At 39.8% G+C, this 22,816-nt stretch overlaps 1 protein-coding gene across 1 annotated transcript in view; it reads right to left on the bottom strand.

Moving 5' to 3' along the window:
* nrn1la (neuritin 1-like a) overlaps positions 1–22,816 on the bottom strand; it is a 97,536-nt gene that overhangs the window by 26,637 nt on the left and 48,083 nt on the right. The window contains exon 2 of the mRNA XM_042410705.1: positions 16,734–16,884. Within this exon, the coding sequence (XP_042266639.1) occupies positions 16,734–16,884 (151 nt within the window). The remainder of the gene's footprint in view (positions 1–16,733; positions 16,885–22,816) is intronic.

Here is a 22,816-nt window from a genome sequence, read left to right as displayed (position 1 = left end):
GCTGACATCCGAAAACCTCTAAACCCCAGTTCTGGGCTTATTTTTTGGTGTTTATTTTTTTTCTTTGAAATGAATGTGAACAGCATCGTGCCCATCTGGGTGTTGACTGAGTTTCATGACTCTACTGTATTTCACAGCAAACACATTAACACATTATCTGTGGCAATATTTAACGCATTTATCTGAAAAGTTGCTTCAGTAGATTTGAGGAGTCAGAGGAGAACAGGGGGGAGTGAAACACAGCAAAGCAGCACAAGAGAAATTAAGAAAGGACATAAAAAGAGGAACAAAAAGGTTCAGTATGTGCAGCTACAGTGATACAATCTGTACCTTTTACAATGTGACAGAAGAGTGAACTCATGAACTCTTGGGGGCAGATTCCCTTAATGAGCTGGCTTTAGCTGCATCACTCGATGCAGAAAAGGTATTCGATAGAATCGAATGGCCTTATCTGCTTTATACTTTCCAAAAGTTTGGCTTCGGTCCAAGGTTCATTAGTTGGGTTAAGGCCCTTTATTGTGCCCCAAATTCATCAGTCAGGACTAATGATCTAATGCTTTTCCTCTTCAAAGCAGAATAAGGCATGGATGCCCTGTCAGTCCCCTACTTTTCATCATTGCTCTTGAGCCTTTAGCCTTTGTGATCCAAGCCAGAATGGATATACATGGTGTGAACCTACATGGATACAATTATAAACTGAACATGTATATTCACCCCTAGAAGACCAGTATCTTTCTTACCAGCAGTTCTTAAGTTAATCAATACCTTTGGAAGTTTTCCGGGTATAAGATTAGCCTAACTGAAATAAAAGCAAGGCAATGTCTCTCAATTCCCTTACATTTATTGTATTTATTTATTGGGACAGTGTACAGTTTTTAACATAAAAGATACACTGCACCAGAGTTAGTCAAAGCTAATTTACATCTGCAGTGCCCCACAATCACAACATACAACAGCACAACAACAAACAGTACGGAGCAAAAAACACACAGAACACATAATACAAAATACAAAGCTACACACAACAGGACATCACATACACCCACAATGTCAATTAGAAATTAATAATGTAAACGTGTCAAATGAAAAGCAAGACTACCTGTGCTAATGAGAAGACCATAGATGGAGTTTAGACTCAGTGGTCACACAGCTGATTGGTCTTTAGTAGATTTCTTTATTTGGCCTTGAATGTATTGATGGAACTGCAGTTCTTCATATCATCAGGTAGGGCATTCCACTGAGTTGTGGCTTTCACAGAGAAAGCTGACTGGCCAAATGCAGTGGGACAAAATGGTATGGTATCTAATACAACTTACTGAGCGCGTGTACACAAAGTTACATAGTGGAGGAGGGGCCAAACCATTTAAAATGTTATAAGCTAGGCTCAAATTTGAGAATAATCTAAAATTCTCAAAGCTACGAAGAGAGACAGTTTCCAATATAACTAAAATTTGCTAAGTTGTACTTGATGGTTTTAACCGTTTTTTTTTAAACTTGTTTCTTAAAGTTCAAATTTGGATTCAGTGTCACACCAAGATATTTAAAATCAGTAACTATGTCAATCTTTTAACCTTTGATGAAAATATCAGTGAAAAACATACCTTTTGTCTTGTTTAAATTTAGACTCAGACATGATTGATCAAGCCAATGTGTGATCCTTTCCGATGCAATTGTTAGCTTAGCAGCAGCTAAGCATACACGTCTGATCTTCGAGATACACCTTATTTGTGGCAGATGAATGGAATGAAATATTTAGGGATCAATATTATATCCAACAATATATATATCAAAAATATTCAGTCTGAATGGTCCTGTTATCCTCTGTGCAGTGAAGGATGACATTAATAGATGGACAGCTTTACCACTATCTCTATGGGGCAGAGCTGAAATTTTGAAAAAGAACATTTTACCTGGACTTACATACATAATTTCCTCTATTCCTCTTACGTTTCCTGACAGTTGCTCCATTGCTAGTGTCAAGGATGAGTGTTTACGACAGCAAAACCATAAAATGTGGATGGGAGGTGCCAAAAAGGAGATTGGTCACATTCACTGAATGTATGGACCTTTGTCTGGAATACTAGGACAATAAAGTTGGTGTTTGTTGCAAAGACTGAACACTCACTAGTTATTCTTAAATAAACTAAAGCACATGGTGTCAGAAGTCGATGAAGTTTGAACTGCTGGAGAGTTTTTGCTTCAAGAAACCCACGGAGTGGTCTAACTGGAAAAAACAATACAGGACAACTAGAAACTGGAAAAAGAAGATGGCCCATTCCAACTAAGCACATTGGTGTATGCACTCTGAAAAGAAAAAGAGAACATTCTTACCTCTTAGGACAAGAGACGAATCGCAGTATGATGTTGTTTTAGTGAAATTAGATGCATACTTCATTCCGAGGCACAACGTTATTCATGAATGTGCATGCTTCAACCAGTAAGTACAGCGCACAGGGGAGCGACCAAACCGTGAGGAACACATCAGGGATGGATTCATGGTGGGCTTGCTGGACAAGGACCTGTCTCAGAGACTACAGCTGATACTGACCGTCACTCTGGTGATGACGGTGCAAGAGACGCAGCAGTCAGAGGAGGTGAAAACTCAAGTCGACCAGCAAGGAGAGCAGGCCTGTGCTGTACAGGAGGTAGCACAACAAAATGGCGGCGGTGCAAGGACAAAGTGGTAGCACCCACAGAAGGACAAGTACAGGGACTGAGACAGTGACAGTGACTGCAGAAAGTGTGGACCGTGCGGCAAAACACTACACAGCCAGCAGGACAAGTGCCACGCAAGGAAGTTTACTTGCAACAGATGTGGGAAAAGTGGACACTGGGAAAAAGTGTGTAAAAGTAGGCTGGTGAGTGAAGTGACTGAGGGTGAGAGACATGGACGGTATTATCTGGACTCAGTTAATAGCACACCTCACGATGATAATGATTGGACAGTGGCATTGAACATTGGTAGCAATCCAATTGACTTTAAAATTATGCAGTGAAACAGGAGTTGGACCAGATGGAGGGCAACAACATCATTGAGACTGTGATTGATCCAACAGAGTGATGTGCCCCGATGGTGCTTGTCCCGAAAAAGTCTGAAAAGGCACGTACCTGTGTTGACTTACAGAAGCTGAACAAAGCTGTCGAGAGAGATTCATCCTGCTGACGTCAGAGGTGATGTTAGCCCTGCTGAGTGGTTACACAGTCTTATCATCACTGGACGTGGCCTCAGGGTTCTGGCAGATTCCACTGGAAAAGACAGCCAGAAGCTGACCACTTCCATCACACCGTTTGGAGGGCATTGTTTTAAACGTCTTCCTTTTGAGATTACAAGTGCATCTGATATCTTCCAAAAAAAGACATTCAAGATGCTGGAAGGGCTGCAGGGAGTTGCAGTCTACATGGATGACATCATCGTCCATGGCAGGGACATGGGAGAGCACGATGAGTGGCTGCAGAAAGTCATGGAGCGACTGGAGTCTGCTGGCCTGAAGCTAAATGCAGAGAAGTGTGTGCCGGGAAAGGGGAAGCTACGCTTCCTGGGCCAGGTTATCAACAAAGACAGCTGAGACCCGACACAGCCAAGGTGTCTGCAATCAACAAACTCAACCTGCCAGAAAATGTCCAAGAGCTAAAGAGAGCACTTGGCATGGTAAATATATTCCCAACCAAGCCACAGTAGACCAGCCACTGTATGAACTGCTAAAATCAAAGTCAGTGTGTACATGGGATCCAGCAGTAGGCAGCCTTCAACCAAACTAAAGAACTCCTCACAACGTCACCCACTTTGACGTACTTTAATATACACAAGTCAACAGTCTTCTCAGTGAATGCAAGCAGCTACAGCATAGGTGGCGTCCTGTTACATCTCCATGGCGAGGACTGGAGACTGGTAGCATACTGTTCCAGACCACCGTGTGAGGAGCTTGAAATGTCCTTCTTTGTTGAGAAGGAAATTTCAAGAAAAGCTGGAAATTGTGAGGAAGGGTCAACCAACCCTGCAGCAGTTCGCCCTGTCCCAGTAATGGAAAGGATTTGTGCAGCACTTTCAATCAAGCAACTACGAAAGGTACACTTGGCTTACAGTGTTGAAAGAAGATTGCAAATTGTATTGCTGGGAATGTTTGTTATTTGCAACCGACAGATATGGTGTTTGCAAACCTGAATTGCCTTACCAAGGCAGCAATGTTACACCAAAGCGAAATGGTGCTATTGAAAACTTTCGGAGACATACAAGAGATATACAACTCAATGAACAAATGTGAAGGGAAACAGAGCTCCACGACAAAAAAGTCAAGGAAAATGGGAAAATACTGCAAAGACTGATCAATTGTGTCATCTTTCTGAGTAAACAAGAGCTCTCATATAGGGTGACACAATGAAAGCAAGGAGTCCACTAATAGGGGTAGCTGTCAAGCTTCTTTCCTTTCTGGTCAAGCACAACAAAGACTTGCAGTACTCCCTTTCCACCAACGCAGTGTTTACTGGGACTCCAGGCAAAATACAAAACAACCTGATTGGTACTAGAGCTGAAGTGATGTGAGAGGAGATAAAAAGGGACATCAATAAAGCACCTTTTGTCACAGTTGGCGGATGAAACTACAGATGTGAGATCTGCAGCCCAGCTGGCACTGGTGCCACATTGTGTGACAGACACTGGTGTCAAGGAGAGGTTTGTCAGATTTGACGATGTTACGGTTGGCAAGCAAGTTGATGACATTGCAGCTCTCTTTATCCGACTCCTAGAGGACCATGAATAACTGCATAAAGTTGTGGCACAGTGCTTTGATGGCGCTGCCATCATGGCATCTGTACTACATAGGGTTCAGGCTAAAGTTAAGGAGAGGGCTCCTATGATTTTATTTATACATTGCTATGCACATTGACTCACTTTAGTACTGACTCAAGGGGCATCAAAGCTTAGAGAATGATGATCTTTTTTGCAGATCTCAATGGCTTAGCTGCATTTTTTTCCAGAAAAACACACACAACGCACACAACTGTCAGCTGTGTCTTCCTCATGTGGCACCAACAAGGTGGCAATATAGGTCTAGATTGGTCAGCACAGTCTTTGAGAAGAGACTTGCCCTCAAGGAGCTATTTGAGCAAATATTGAACACTACGACGAGTACGACAAGGGGTCTGTGTGCTGTGGATACAATGGATACTAATCTAATGGATACAATGTGCATCTGGTTGATGTTGAGTTTTGTTTTTTGCTTTCCAAATTTCACTGAACTGACTATTTGGATGTGCTTTTGGGAATACTGCAGAACAAAACAATTGATGTACAATTCTGTCTGGAAAGAGTGGATGGGTTTTGCGACACCATTGAGAGGGAGAGGTTGATTTGGTGAGATTTATGAGTCTACTGTGCAAGAAATAGGTGTATTTTGGTGAACATTTTGGAAAACATCCTATCCCAGATATGGAACCGGTTTAAAGACCACAAGGAAGTCATGTTTCTCTCCCTCCTCAACCCTCAGCAGTTTCAGACATACCAGAAAAAAATCCTGGACGTGGTCTTCTCTAGCTCAATGCAGAACTCTATTCAACCTGCCCTGACTTAAAACAGAATTGACTATAATCTATGCCATGACTGATTTTGAAGGAAAAAGCCTGCTGACCTCCTTGCTTTCCTTCAGCAGGAAGATCAATGTTGGAGCATGCATCAGCTTTGCACACTGGCATGTTTGGCGGCGACCATCCCAGTATCTACTGCCTCTATCGAGCAGACATTTTCAGCCTAAAACGCATTAAAACATATTCAAGAAATACATCTGGGCAGGCTCAACTGTCAGCACTGGCCTCCATGGCAATTGAGAAGGACCTTTTTTTGCAACTGAAACGCATCGATGCACTGTACAATCATGTCATTGAACTTTAACATTAAATTTTTACAAAGAAAGAAAGGAGGATGGACTTTGTCTTCTTATGATGAGCAGCTTCGGAAAGTTTGGTGGATTTTTATGTATCTTTACTCGCCAGGCCTGGCACCACAAGGGGTCTCAAGGGGAATTAGCCTCCTCAATTGTATTTTTTGCCTCCTCTGTTTAAGCTTTATGTCTAGAAAATAGAAAAAGCAACAAAATTATTGGCCAAGATATATGTGACTATTGCTTAGCAGTTGTTCCAGAGCCATGGACAGTACTGTTTGTTGCGTGTAGGTGCCACGCTGTCCATAGTACTGAAATGGAGCAGAGGAGATTGACAGACAGACAAAAGCTGTTTTAATGACTTAACTCGTTATCTAGTACCATCATCAGGTCAAAATTTAAATGATCTAATACCTAATTATTAGACAAATTATTAATTATTAATGACCTTCAATATTTTCTTAAGTTAATTATATATCTATCAAGACTTTCTGTTTAGTGTTCCTCATGCGCATGTTAGCAAACGTTAACAACTAGGATGGTGAATTTAATTGTAAATCATACTTGAACAATAAAAAAATCATGTAAAGACTGTAAGTATATACTAAAACCATGACTGTAAAAAGGATATATCTTTGAAGGGTAACACATGATCCAAACAATTTTATTAGCAGAAAACTGTTATGACTGCTAAAGATCAAAAACAAATTTTGAACCTCAGCTTTCATCTGTTTAATAGTTTAACGTTCTTTACCATTAGCATTACTGCCTCACAGAACTGCTAGCGTGGCTTTAGACTCTTAGTCTTGTGACAGTGAGATATGTGTCCAGAAATAATCAAATAATAACTGGAAGACAGGACTCATTATCACAGTGTTTATAAATCCCCTGTTTGTAAGACTTAAAATATAATATCTTATTTTTCTTTCCATTACTATAAACAGAGTGAAGATTTTTGGCAAACAATGTCCCCGGTAGTATGAATTCATACTGAACTTCAGAACATCAAGTCAGAACATTCAACCTGTGCAAATGTTTCACTGCCATCTTTTTTTGTTGGAACTTGAAATAACAACATGGATGTAGTGAAGTGATTTTGTATAAAACATCAGTTATGTGGGTCTTTTTCCGACGTCCTGCAGAAATCTTAGAATGCGTCGTGATTACTCTGTTGAAGGTTGATGTACTAAAGGTTAAAAAAAAAAAAAAAAAACACCTGTCACAGCCTCTCAGCTCCACTGAGTTGTGTGAATTGAAAAGAACCAAAGAAATGGAAAGAATTCAGCTATTCTTGGGGAAGAGGTTGACAAAGCTTTTATATTAAAACCAACACATTTTAGCCACAGTGGCCTTCAGTGGGGTTACCGGGTTGACTTGCTTCAAGAAGGTTTCCTTCACCTTATTGAAGAGAAGAATTATTTCTATTTTCCACTCACACAAGGCTCGATCTATATTTTTCAGCTGTGGTAATTCAGCAGCAAAGGTTTAAGAAATAAAATGACCATTTTTATACATATTATACAAGATTTCACATAAGTATGTGAGCAGCAGAGGCTATTACAGTTCTACATTCACACTGTTATTTTTGACAGGTTTTTTGTAAAAAATGAAACAAGTAAAACTTCATGATAAGATGGAGAGAAGCTGAACTTGGAAATATCATGGCGTCTTTGTTTGGCAGCAGTTTAAATCCTAACTGCTGCATCCTAAATGAGCTGTAGAACTGAAAGTGACTTTAAACTGAGACACGAACAGGAACGGAGAGTGCTGCAATGAGATGCAATGAAAGCATGGATGGCCTTATCTAAATCTGTAGAGGATAAAAAATATGAAGGCAAATAGAGATACTGCTGTGAAAGAAAACTCAACCTTGTGAGTTTTCTGATAACACCCGTTTTAGAAATTGGAAGACTCTTCCTCTGTTTGTGTGACTGTAACCAAGGAAACAAATGCCACATTTTTGCTTCTTTTTATACTTAACAAATCCTTCAGGTAAATGATTTGAATGAGGAGTTTTCTCTGGGTTATGCTTTGATTACTTCTTGTCATTGAGGTGAGACCTCTCCTCAGGCTGTTACATTTAACTGTTTATTGATTGAGACCTTGTCCTAAATAAAGTTGTTTTTTTTTAAAACATTTCAAAACATTTTCCAAACATTTTTGGATTGCATTTGTTTGTTATGATATAACTGATTTTTTTTTGTCATCCTTCAGATAACAAAGTTTTTGCATTCATAGTACAAAAATATCAGCAGAGAAGAGTCCACCAATCAGAGTCCAGTAATGCCTCTTATGGCATCCATCCACTAATAAGAGCTCTTCTTTACAAATAGTCCACTTCACAGTGTGAATGAGGTGGACTGACAAAAGAGAAATCCAGGTAAGTGTGGATACTTACTGTAATAGTATAGGCTCAATAAAAACCACCAAATCACCAGAGGTAGTAAAGACTTACCCAAGTTTGTCATCTGAAGGATGGAAAAAAATTATATCTATGGAACTGTCTGTAAAGATTTTATTTTTATAGGCAAAAGAATAAATAATTGTGAAGATTTTTTTTACTATTGCATGCATACTGCTGCAACATAACTACCACTGAATTTGCCACTGAAGTGTTTTACATGGAAAACTATTAGTCAGAATTTATGTGGTCTGAATTCCCCTCTTTGAAATGTTCAGTGATCAATTTCAAGTTGTGTTATTTCAAAAACTTATATACATATTGTTTGAGGTTCACAAATTCAAGCACAAAGTATTAAAAAACTATATTTAAATTGCTCAAAGCTTATTCATATCTAAAAATTAAAGTCAAGTCAAAAAAACAGGTCGCTCAAATTGGCTTGGTGAAATTCAGACACTAAAACTAACTATTTCTCGTTGCTCTCTAGCATGTGTATGTTGGTGTGTATAATCAGCCCATTTCCTGTCAGCATGCTATGCTCGTTACAAACCTGCTCTAAGCTATTGACAGCATTCACACGCTGACAGAAATGTTTGCTATTGTGTACAATGCTGAAAACTTTTCCTGAGATTTTCCCAAAATATGCCAATGGCACCACAGACCCTGCCACTAATTTAAGAAGCAGATGTATGCGCTGACAGCAAAGCTATCGAGAGGAGCAGTCTGTCAACACACGCTAGGTACTGCTACCACCAAGTAGCTAATGCTACTTCCAACAGATCCCAGCTCTTTCCACCCAGTCAGCAGCATTTCAGTGAGAAATTCATTCTCCTTACGACCTGCCCAAAAAGTGTATTACTGTCCATGTTTACATTTGTTGATTGTTCATACCGAATCAGCTTTGAATTGCTATATATGTACATTACAAATCATTTTGGAATCCAAATGTGGCCTATAGCTATACACAGGCATCGTATCGTCTGAGCGGGAGACATACACGTCACAATGATGGTTAGTTACCAATGTTGTATGTCATTAAAAGGGTTTTAATGACATACCAACATAGCATGTAATTGTAAGGGGTCTTTACTGATTGATAAAAGAGACAAAAGCGAGCAAGGCTGACCGAGTTCATAACCCGCCAACTCAAATGTTCTCTTAGTTCATGGATTATAAAGGCTTATTGCTTATTACCTATTTAGTACCTATTTTTCATCTGAACCTCCCCTGTTCTTTTTACAGCTGCAGCAAAAGGTTACTGTTTAATTCTATTGTACCTAATTCCTTCATATCTTTAGCCCCAAATATTTCCTTTTCACGTCACCTACTCTGGATCCACAGTGAATGATCGCAGCTGCATAATGCCTATTGTGAATATGGGGAATAAAAGCAGTGCTGCACTCCTGGGATAGCTCTCACAACGGTGCAGCCTTGGCCTAGATGCAAATCATAGCCTCCTATTCAGTCTACATTGTAGCATTTGTGTGTGTGTGTGTGTGTGTGTGTGCGTGCGCATTTGACTGTGCACGTGCTTGCGGATCTTCAGAGGGGGGCGCCATGCTATTTCCTCATTAGGTGGCTCTGATAGAGGCGCTAAAGCCATGTTCTTGAGTGGAGAGAGGGAAGTAGAAAAGAAAATAGAGTGGGAGAAGGAAGACAAGAGAGAGGGAGAAGAGGAAGAGGAAAAGAACAAAGAGTTGGAAGAAAGAGAGAGGGAAGTGGAGAGATGGAGAGAGAGAATGAAAAATAAAAGAAAGAGGAAGTGAGGCGAGGACACAGAGAGAGTGTAGATTGGGGGGAATGTGTGTGTGTGTGTGTGTGAGTTCTTATGTCCCTGCATTAGGCAACACTCACACAAAGGTGGCTGGGTTGCAGGATTAGTAGTTTAATTGGTACCTCAAGGAATAAAAGAGGCTTAACAACAGTGGAGTGGTACGATGGGTGGGCTGCAGGGCCATGGTGACACACACACACACATACACACACTAGTTGTTATTTTACTTGTGAGGAAATTCACTCGAACCATTCCCTTACCATCATTTAAATCAAAAGTCGCTGTCTTTTAAAATCAGGACTTTAACCAAACTGTAATTATATTTTTTTTGAAAGTGATAAAACTTTCATTTAAACACAACACACACTAATACACACTTGCACACATCATTGTCAAAAGGATAAAAATGATGCATAGAAGAGAAGAACAGTGAATGAAGGTAAGAAAGGGAAGAAGCGTTAAAGAGAGGAAGGCAGGTAGAAAATACAGAGTGAGCAAAAAATGCAAGATGGTGTGAAACAAGGAGTAGCCGAGCAAGACACAGCAGTGCTTTGAGCTAAATGCTAATATGCTGATTAGAAGGTTAAATGTTCACATGTTCTCTGTTTTAGTTTAGCGTGTCAACATGCTAACATTTGCTAATTACTACAAAGTACAAATTTACCTGATGGCAATCCATTATGTCAACCTCATGATGCTAGCAGATAGGACTGGTTCCAACCGACATTACCATCCTTACAGTCATGCCTCTAGGTGGCTAAAAGCGTGGGTGTTGATGATTGATTTTTTAAGTGAAGGCTCTCTCTCACACACACACACACACACACACACACACACACACACACACACACCAAAGCTCACAGGAGGATATTCAGAATAACTCCATTAGGTTTTCCTTGAGGACTATAATGTCATGCTGTGTAGATCTCAATGAAAATGTGTCTCGGACAAGAGGAAAATCCTCCCCGGAGTCAGTTTCACTGAGTCACACCTTGCAAGCTCAGCAACAACACAGCACTGTGAACTATTAAATGTTTGTAAGCTATATTATATAGACCATGTATGCTGTCACTCCCTGCTTAAGTGCCCTTTAGGTTGCAAAAGCCTCGTTCATCATGTACTGAGAAGAGAGTACTAGACACAGTTCCTGTTTTTGCATAAGAGGCTATTTAGTCCAGCAGCACAGCAACTTTATTTGAGTGTAACTTCTGCTTTGACCTCTTTGGTTGACCTCTTCTGTTCCTAGTATCTGTAGTCCACTGAGAGGAGTTTGTGTACTTCAGATGAATTCAATATGATTTTGGTACTGTATAAATTTTACTTGACAGAGACATTGCTCTCAGATCAGCAATCCTATTCTAAGACCCTTCATACATTAATGGATCCTTCCCTTGGTCGAGAGGATACAACTCCATGAGAAGATAGATGACAGAGGAATGTATAAATAGAGCGGTGAGCAGAGATGACAGGGAGAGTGGGAGGAATGACGGATGGATACAGGATATAGAGAAATGAAGAGGTGAGAGAAAGGGAAGGGGAGAAATAGAAAAAGGGAGTGAGAGATGTTCTGCATCTTTAATCAGCGTCATCAGTCCTCCAGCCGGAACAATGAGAGGCTAAAAAGAGAGCTACAGAGTGAAGATATGCAGGGAGGACAGTGGAGGCAACGCTAAAGGAGTTCATAGTTAAAAAGTTGAACTGAAATTAAGATTCCCCTTTGCCAGCTGTGGAAAGTAACTAAGTACATTTACTCAAGTACTGTATTTAAATTAAATAAAATATAATATTGAAATATTGTACTTTCTACTCCACTACATTTATTTAACAGCTTTAGTTACTTTTCAGATGAAGATTTGACACAATGGATAATATAACAAGCTTTTAAAATACAACACATTGTTAAAGATGAAACCAGTGGTTTCCAACCTTTTTGGCTTTGGCTCACATGTTTATGAGTTGTTAACAGCTCCACCAAATAGCAGTGGAGGTCCCTGAGGGCCTTCAGGGCCTTATCTGCAGGTCCTAGCATTTTTGAAAGATGTATTTTTTAGTTAATAAAATTGCAAATTAGTCATTATCATGTTATTGTTAATATAATTCATAACAAGTTATTAAAATTATTGATTTGATTTTTAAAAATCATTTTGGTTCCATATCAGTTACTATCATAAGCATAAACCCGCTATTTGGCGCTAGAACTGGATGTGCCTGCCTCTGCATGTGCCTCTTCATGCAGCTATCTCCACCCTCAGGGCCTGCTGTGTCCTTGGTTGCAGACTCTGCTCATAGAGAGTGTGTACTTGGAATGAATATAGAGTGACAACTAAATTAACCAATCAAAATTTGATTTGTGGTGATTGGGACACCCCTAGGGCCTGCTAGCAGGCCCCGGGTAATGTCATCATTATCAACCAATAAGCGCAGGTATTTCTTCGTGCAGTGGGGACGCAATGCTAGCTAGTGCGCAATTGTTGGGAATAGAGAAGAATAGCGGCTAACAAAGACATTGACATTGTGGCGGATTTGCTTCGGATTTCATTTTCCAGGCGAAGTTTTCAAGACAAGCTAGAAGGGCTCACACAGACAGGCAAAGGCTTCGTGAGGCATTTTACAGAAGCTAATTACGACTGCTACGGCTGGCTAACAGCAAGTGCTGAAAAAAATAAACTATTTTGCTGGCCATGCTTGCTCTTCAGCACAGAAAGTGGTCCATGGAATACAACTGGTTTTGGCAGTCTGAACACCTTAACCAAGGTAGCCAACAAACACCAGAGCTCCGATTGACATCTAATGTCTGTGGTGCAGTTTAAGACTTTTGGGGACACAAGAATGGATTTACAGCTGGATGAGCAGAGGAGGAGAGAGACAAGCGTGCAAAATGAGAACGTGAGGAAGAATCGGGAGATATTGAAGCGTCTCACAGTGATGTGTGATTTTTTTGGGGACAGCAGGAATTGCCCTATAGAGGACACAACGAAGGCACTGATTCTTTAAATCGGGGAAATTACTTGGAGCTACTTTCCTTGTTGTCAGACTATGATGCTGACCTGTGTTATCACTTGGCCACAGCTACTGTTTTTACCAGCACATCTGGTAAAATTCAGAACGATCTTATCATTGCAGTTGCTGATGTACTGAATGATACAATCAAAGAGCAGATAAGCAAATCCAAGTACATTGCAAAAATGGTCAACAAGAGCACGGATGGCAGCAATGCCACACAAATGTCACTCATCCTCAGGTACGTGAGTGATGAAGGTGTCGAGGAGAGATTTTTTAAATTTGTATTCTTCAAAACAAGAGCCTGGATGTCCAGTTATGTCTGTCTAGAATTGAAGATTTTCGGCAGAACACTGAAAGTGAGTGAGCAAAATCTGACAGCATCTTTGAGGAAACGGTGGAGGCTGCAGGAGAGCCAAGCGCATCTCGAGTGAGAACAGGGGGATGCCCCCACTCACTACAGAGAGCTGCACAAAACTGTGATCGAAAACATCCTCTCACAATTAAACAATCGGTTTGAGGATCATATAAGACTGTTGTTCGTGACATTGCTCGATCCACAACTGTTTACGCAGTACAAGCATTCCTTTCCTGAAAATGCACTGAGGAGCCTAGATGAAATCTATAGAGCATACTTTGATCTGACCAGGCTCAGAAGTGAACTGAGAGTGATGTGTACAGTCAGATTTTCAGGAGAAAAGTCCAAGTGCTCTACTCACCTTTCTCCAAGCCAAGGGACTGAGTGACAGCATGCCACAACTTCATGCTCTTGCATGCTTGGTTGTTACTATTCCAGTGTCCACCGCCTCAGTAGAACGGTCATTCTCCGCTCTTAAACGCATCAAAACGTACAGCAGAAATACAACTGGACAAACAAGACTCTTGGCACTGGCATCCGGCATTAGGAGGTGATTGATTGTTTCATCAGAAAGGAACGAAGGATGGATTTCGTTTTCAAGTGACTGCTGTATTATTTAATTATCTATATAGTTGATTAAGATTGTTGTTGGCAATGCTCGAATTTGCTGCTGTGAGATATATGGCTTGATTTCTATCTTTCAAAAAGTCTTTCCTTTATTGTTGGTGTAATGTTTATGGCTTATAATTCATTGTGATGTTTGTTATGATGTCCAGAGATGGCTATGGTAGCCGAGAGAGAAACTAGATTAGCATAGTTTCTGCTTGTTGAGCCAGAGGTTTGAGCACATAAGTTAACAGGTGTCAGAGGGCGATTTTGTAATTCAGTTAACTTATTTTTATGTGGAATTAATGACATAGTTTGCATATTGTTTCAATTTTAGCTTGAGGCAATGAGTTGCTCGCGATGAATGAACTTTGTGTGTGTGTGTGTGTGTGTGTGTGTGTGTGTGTGTTGGGGGGGGGGGGGGGGGGTCATCAATCTGACCATTGAAGGCCCAGTGCAAGACCCTGTGGTCCTCTACTGCCAAATAATGATTTTTCCCTTGAAACTTCTCACATGGTTTCATTTCAATAAATGTTCATTTGTTCAATATTTCACCAAAAATCAAAGATTAGAGAAAAAGTCTAAAAACTGAACCATTAATCATCTCACGACCCCTCAGATTTATCTGATGACCCTTTGGAGGGGCCCAACCCCTAGGTTGGGAACCACTGGACTAAACTAGCTAACTGTATATAAAGTAGTGTAAACTAGCTCCACCTCCAGCAGCTACAACAGTAACATGCTGCTCTAACACTGATGCTTCACTATTAATAATCTAATGATGTCATATATAATAATATATCAGTCAGAGGGACCAAACCACTACTTTTACTGCAATACTTGAACTTTAACTAATATTTCATATTTATAAAAAACAAGATTATACATTAGTCCCAAAAACTATAATAACTATATAAAATGATTATACATTTGTTTGAATTTTGGAGTTAAAAAGAGTTAAGAATTCAAATTGTTAATAAAATACTGTTACACATCCGTATGGACTGTGTTATTAAAAGTAATTACATTAACTAAGATGTATTAACTAAGATACTTCATGTGTTTGCTGTGTGTTTGGTTATATGTCATTAATTTTTAGGATTATCTTGAAAGTGACACGTTGTCTAAACATACAACAGACATCTGGGTCAGACAGGACATTGGTGAAACCATTTTAGAATATATAGCATATTAAGTTGTTAATGTGGACATATAGGATGTACGGTATAAAGCTGCAGAACGCACACTGTGTACATAAACGTTGATGATTGTAACAACATATTTCGATGATGCTGGAACACCCAGGAAGGACATCCAGCTGATGGCCAGGTAATGTTCCGCAAGATGGACATGTTGGAAGTGATTTCTCCTTCAATTTATCAAGGCTATTTCTACCAAACTCTCACACTAGCAGATGTATCCAGCATTTATGTAAATGAAAGACTCAGTGGGTGCTTTTCATTATGTTAACTCTAACACTTGCATCCTCTCTCCTTATATCAGCTGATATCGGTTTTGTGTGCATCTTGTGTGATCTTCAATCAGTATAATAAGCCTGCCTTCATTAAGGGTTTATAAGTTGTGACCAGTGGCTGTATTAATGGTTGTTAAGTGATTTGGTGAAGCTTTATCAGTTATAAGCCACAAATAAGAATGATAGGACCGCATGACTACTTATGTTGTGGAAAGGGGCTGCGGAGGATCTGGACCAAAATATGAACAACTTATTAAGACCAACGTTTACAACTGGCAGACAGAAAGAAAGAAAATTAGCTCTTATTAATGGCTTATAAGGAATCCATAAAGCATTATTTATTAACCATCAATGAAGACATTCGTTGCAACTTAAAAAACTGTTATAAAGGGTGCCTTGTTAGAAAGCAGAACCACTTTTTTCAGTGCAAATCACAATGATGTGGCCTCTATGGCCTCCAAGTAAATTCATCCTTGTCAACACAGGTGTACCACTAAGCCCCCTTATTCAGTGTTCTTATGTGTTCCAACAGCATGTGTGTGCATCAAAGAGAAACTACAGCTGTTTTGGGAAATTATTTCATCTTTTTAAAAAAAGTATATATTTGTGAACCATTTTTTAGATTTAGGTTTTGGTGCTTTGACCATGTTGAACAGAAACTGCATTGAGCAGCACCAACACTTCCTCCAATCCTGACTCTTCTCTGTAGTCGCCATTAAACTTTTAGTGCTACTGTCTGATTTGTTTATGGTGAATTTACTGATGTGACCATGTTAATGTTGTCATAACTTATCAATGCTCTCACTCGCCTATTTCAGGAAATATTATTTTTACAACTGCATGTGAACAGGCCATGAGTAAGTCCAGTGAGGAATTAAGGAGCCAAGACTTCGATCGGTGGTATTGTATAGGTGTACAGCCGGGACGTGCCCTATTGATATCAGATAGTAGACTGACTTTGTGAAATTGTAAAATGCTTGTCTAAACTTTTTTCTTTCCAAAAGACTTGCATACTCAGTTCCAGCAGTTCCAATTTGTGCTGCTTTTGCCAGAGAACTTCCATCTTCATTTTCTAAACCCACTCCTCTAAAATAACTGAATACTCACGTATAGCGACCTCTCTACTCTGTGAGGTTTAGAAATCCATATTTGAATACTGAAACTCTGTTGTCTTTCAATTTCACTGTCTGCGTTTGATTTGGTGTTAGTGTCTCATATTCTTGCATTTAAATACACTCAGCACTGACCTGCAGATGGAGTGTATCTCATGTGTGTCCTCATCCTTGCGGGCGCTGTCCGTCAAACTGTCGCCCAGAGCCATCAGACACTGAGCGAAACCCTTATAGATGGAGTGACACCTTCTGGTTGAAGCTGCAGCAACAGGGCAAGGGCTCAGCACTGGAAAACATGCACAAAGACACACAAAGTGTATAACCACACATACATGGAGAAAAGATTCATTTACAGCTGAACTTGCCTTGTAATATGGAATGGAAAATCTATTTGAGTAGAAATTGCAGTTGGCAATAAGTGTACTTCTGTTTCTCTGTTTAGTGTGGAGGTTAAAAAAAGAGCATCTGTGCAGAGAGTGATGCTCCTGTCTCTGCACTTGTTTGTTTCAGTGATGGACTGTGAGGTTGAGCATTATCCATCATATCCACAAAGCCACAGACTGCTGTGGGTCCCTCTTCAATCCTTTTTCCTTTTCAGACCTTCAGTGTTTAAAGTCTGCTGCTGATCGACTGCTCACATCAAAGATGAGACAAGTCAAGACCCGTTGACCAGGAATACAACAGCAGAAAAAAAGCCAAGTCTAACGTATTGATCCTCAGTGATCAGATATGAGACTATTTCCACCAATATACACAGATATTTCAGTCCTGACAGTCAACTTGTGCATTGAGTGACTGAGTGAGCAACACAGACAACACACTGGATGACAAGTAGTCGATTAGAGTCGCAATGCTACGAAACAACCGAGGTCCTCTGAGAACACAAATTCTTGCATATTCTTGTACCTAAACAGAAACATTCATGTATGTCAGTTTTCACAAACAACAGTTTTCCTCACTAAGTTCAAGAAATAGTTGACATATGCTTATTCTCTCTCGTGATAAGAATTAAAGGATTGATACAACTCTCATTTCTGTACGCTAAATAGAGAAGCATTCTATTGATTTTATCATCTAATTCTCAGCAAGAAAGTGAATAAGTATATTTCCCTGAATTTTGATCTTTTGATTTCTGGCCACCCGAGGAAAGAAAGTCCACTACTTTCCTTTTTTCTCTGAGAAATATATCTGGCTTTAGCATTGCACTCCTAAAACATTAGTAAACTCACAATGGACAGTTTTAAGAAAAGGGTCAAGATCAGTGCAGCAGAACCAGAGATATTATCTTTTTTATTCTACATGTTCTTCCTCTTTGTCGAAACCTGGTGCTTATAAAAACATTAATGAAATGCAGTTCTGCTGCTGACAGTTTGGAGATTTGGGTGTGTTATGCTAGTGGTGGCTAATGTAGCCTCAGGCTGCTAGCCTCGAGCAGAGACGAGGAGCAGCTACAAAGGTAAGGTAACTTATGTCTTCTCTCTAGATCCAACTTTTTTCAAATATGCAGTAGTATTTCCCAAAACCTGTAAACTAAATGTGTAAAATCAGTGGAGCTAAATGTTCACCTGCTAACAGTGACTTAAGAAGAGCTTTTTGGCAGAAAGCAGCTCCCTGCAGTGGCTGAAAATGAGGTTGATGAGAGCGGTGTGACTGAAATAAACAGTAAATTTGAGGCCCGTAAAATCAAAATTATTCAGCTGAAAGACACTTTTTAGGGTCTAAGCAGTAAGGCGATAAGGAAACAGGAGTTGGAAATAGAAAAAATGTTTTTTATTTACCCCAAAAAATGGGAAAACATTATAAACCAAGAATTTAATAACTAGGCCTATAAAAGAGGTCAGCAAATTATCACTATACTTAATGTAACATCAACTAAGATGTTAGCTGAACAAACTGACTTAACACAATGACACATGAGGGAACATGTACAGTATATAGTGACTTGGCCAAACCAAATAACACAGAGGGAGTAGACGAGGTGGACACCTACTACAACTAAATACAAAGCAAAACTAACTAAACCCAAATCCCCCCATGACATGGCAGCACATGGTTTGGCCTGATCAGCTGGGTCCAGCATGTAAGACCCCTCAACCTTCAGCCACACCTTTTGCTAAACCAGGAAGGACATCCCCAAAAACCACAGTAACTCAAAGACAAAGGAACAAATGATTAATATGACAGAAAAGTGCCTGTGTAACCCTGCAGTGTTAAAATGTTTACACTCCATATAAAACAATGTAACATTAAGTGTGAATAAATAGATTCCGAATCAACCAAACTGTTTAGTGTTAATTGTTTGGGTGCGGCTGACTGCAAATGAAATGAAACTGTAGGAAAGTAAACTAATAAGGTGGGAGAGTGTGAATTGGGTTAATATTACCATGTGTGGCTGTGGTCATCACACAGTAAAACACTACGTAGAGCTAGGGGAACTGCTGAGTCAGATGATCATTTTCTGCGAGGATCATGGCTACAAGCAACGCCTTTCACGTTACATGTAGCCATCTGACCCATTGTTAATATAAAAATATCAATTTATGCAGCTTTAACAATGAATTGAACTGCAGTGCCTCTAAACTCTACATGTGCTAAGTGCAGAAACACAAATAATCTTTTAGACAAGAATCCAACAACAACATGACAAAGCTGTCTGGTGTCAAGAAACTCAGGCGTCTTGTCAGTTGTCAGTATGGATTGTCAGGACACTTGCTGACGGAGAACAAGTGAGACGAGGAGCTCACTCTCAGTTCTAAATAGGTACACAGATTTGGGAAGGACGTGACATGCATGACAATCTGCTTTGGCAGAGGATCCTATTTTTATATTGGAGGTGCATTTTAATGACAGGTGCCAAGATGTAATGAAAGTTACATACACCTACACTTTGAGGTGTGTACATTTTTAGGCAGGAGAATTAATTATATTTGAAGTATTTATCAAAACTAAGTACTTAGCACTTCATACAGTAAAATCAAAAGGCTTCTTTTCATCATGTTGGTGACGGTGGCTGTCCACAACATGTTCAGTTTTAAATGTACAGTAGCTCTGCTCAGTCATGCTGTATCCAGATAATCTCTCAATATAGGATGGATGTTAATATTGGGTGTAAATCACATCAGTGATCAGAAAACATTTGAAACACTGAGCAAACTCAGTCCAGTTACAGAAAGATTATCGATCACATCAGGCAAAACCAAGAGAGACCCATTCAGAAAATCACTTCTTGTTTATATCTTTGTGAGAATGTTGAGGAACCCCCCGCCCCCCCAAAGCTTCTACCAGGATTTCAGAGTCAAGTCACTGAAGTGCATACTGCATGCATGCATAAACACAAACACACACACACCCCTGAGAACCTGGACTCACAAGTCATTTACTTTGTGCACAGCTATTTACAGCATCTCACCAAAGCCCAAAGCTGTTTGTTGAGTCAAGCTTAAGGAGGACAAAATTCTTCCAGTGAGATGAGCATTTGGTCGATGTGTTTTGAACTAATTATTAGCAATAATTCACTCATGTTGGTGTTGTACCACCATTTACAGAGGCTTGAAATGACAGCGTACTAAGCTTTCATGTACACACTGCAGAGGACCAGATCTCTTCTGGGAGCCAGGCACCACTGTTTAATTAGGATGAAGATCCTTTCTCATCTTTTAAGCAGCAGCAAAACGGATGTGAATCAGAGGTCTTGAGAAGACTTCGAGCAGTGGTAAAGTGTCATGAAAACAGAGCTATTTTCCCTTTTCAATCTCTCTTCCTTCATCATACCCAAATCTTCTTCATCCTCCTCAACATTTTCAGCCTGGTTCCAGACCCTTCAATTACCGCTCACATCTCCAGTTTTCTCAGTAATTCCATTAAGTCGGGTGTAGGCGGAATTAAGAACTGGGGTCAATCTTCCTGTGCCAGAGAAAAACAGTGGCAGGAAAAAGCCATAAAGATAGAATATGAAATAGACACAGCTGTACAGGGTGTGAGTCTACCTATAGAAATAGCAACTCTTATATCTGCATATTCTATTCCCTAAGTCCTCAAGACAAGAGACGTGCTTTCACATAGAGGGGAGACAAGTGGTCAATAGATGAATCATCAGCTGTCCCTTTCCTTACCACTTTAATTAGCTCAAAAAGAAACACACAATCAGTAAATTATTGATACAAACCTTTCTAAAATGTATGTTTTACGGATGATGCATAGGTATCATCCCTCCATACTCACCTCATCCCCTCACTTGTGGGATGAGTGATGGAGAGGGAGGAGACAAAAGAGGTGCAGTGAAAAGTTTGGCAGCTTCTTTCTTTCGCCATCTGTTGCTTATTCCTGCCTTTCTTCTATTTGAATTCATCTCTTTACTCATTCATCTCAAAGCCCGTCTCATGACGAGCCGTGCACACCAATGACTACCTGCCTATTGAATTACAATGTTTGAATAGTTATCACTGCATATACATGAGAGAGAGGGCTGATAAAGAGTAGAACTCAGTTTCACTAAAAGTAGAGCTGATGAAACTGTCTTAAATTTGAAAACAGATCCATTGTTAATAATAACCGCATATCTTGACTGTTCGTAACAGCTCATTCAGTGTTTACGCTGGTATGAACTTTTAATGTTGACTATGTGAACTGCTCAGTTTATCAGTTATGTGAAAGACTGATAAAATTATCAAGGCAAATGACATTCAAAATGTAATTGGTTGTGGTCTTTGACTAACAAATTGGTCAGTCCGGATGTTAAACGATGAATGACGTATCAAATAATAAACATGTTCATCAAATCATGTTTTCTACTTATTCTTTTATTCAGAATATTCATTTCTTTATCAAGCCAAGTTAACATTCAACGGCATATTTGAATTATTTACTTATAATGTTACCAAGTCTGTTGTTATAATTAATTATTTGTAGTTTGCTTGAAGAAGTAAAAGTGAACCAGTTAATAAACATCCTTAACACTGAGGTGTGTGTTCCATACCACAATGCCAATGTGAAGTTGAGTTGGGTTTCAAAAGCTTAAATATAAGTAACAAAAAATGCATATGGATGTCCTGTAGCAACGTCCCTTTCTAGTGCTAAGTTCAGCATCCTGACCCGAACCTAACGGGTGCCAACAAAGGGTCCTATGTCCAGTTGGTTTTGGTCGTTTGCTGGTTTTTCTGTTCTTTTTAAAAAATAAAACTTCAGGCTGTGGTTGGGCTCAGGTTGGATAATTTTTAAAGGTAACTGAATAAGAAAATTTGCTTTCTCTCTTTTACTCAGCCAATTGTATGTCAGTGATTGTCATGTTGTAAATGGATACACAATGCCTACTGAGAGGCAGGAATAGAGAAAGAGTGTGGCCATTGCTCTGGAGAACTATCGGTCAATAAAGGATGAAATTTAAAAAAAAAAAAAATTCAAAAGGAGAGCTTCTTAAAAAATTCAGGAAGGCCATCGCATTGTGGAAACATTAAGTTCTTATTGTGACAAGATAAAAACCTCCAACCTTCCTTGACAACTACTCAGCTGCATGACCTCAGTGTGCCTGAAAAAAACTCACTTATGCACACAAACCCAGACAAAATTTAGTAAACAGCACTTTACAAAGGAGTTGACTAAATATCTCAAGAACTGAGATATGAGATATGGCTTTACTCATCTGTCGATATAAAAACAAACCAAAAAACTGGCAAATGTCCCCAAACTGAAAAAAAAGTTTTTTGGGTGTTGTGAAAGAATAACAGAGTCCCAAGAGAACCTCCTGACTGGTAACAGAAGCTGAGACAACATTATAAAACAGTTAGCTGGTCCCAGAGGAGCCTCATCGTCACTTGTTGACAGCAGGCTCTCCTGAAGAGTGAGATCATTTTAGAGCTGGTAGTGACTGATATTTCACTGAGCTAAGATGGCCCTCTTCAAGGGTGTGACAGGCACAGATGAATCATGTCATGATTAGTGTACAAGACAGCAGGGATGACTCTCCTGAAGAGTGTGACTGTCCCAGAAGAGGCTTGTCGTGATGAGTAAAAGTCAGAGTGGAGCCACGGCTGGAGCCTGGCAGGTGAACAGGAGATGCTAATTGGGTCAGACACTGCATTACCACAACTCTTCCTCCTCTCCCCGGAGACCAGCTGTTTAATATTTAATAAACCAGTCCTTCTCCCACCCCTCCTTTTCTCTTTGTGCTGTTATTTTTTCTAGGAAGCCTATTGATTTCAGGCAGGGTTGTTCAAGGGGCC

The sequence above is a fragment of the Thunnus maccoyii genome, chromosome 5 (genome assembly GCF_910596095.1).
Source record: "Thunnus maccoyii chromosome 5, fThuMac1.1, whole genome shotgun sequence".
NCBI classification, from domain to species: domain Eukaryota; kingdom Metazoa; phylum Chordata; class Actinopteri; order Scombriformes; family Scombridae; genus Thunnus; species Thunnus maccoyii.
Note: the sequence above shows the minus strand (reverse complement) of the source record. Positions and strands in the feature narration are given on the sequence as shown.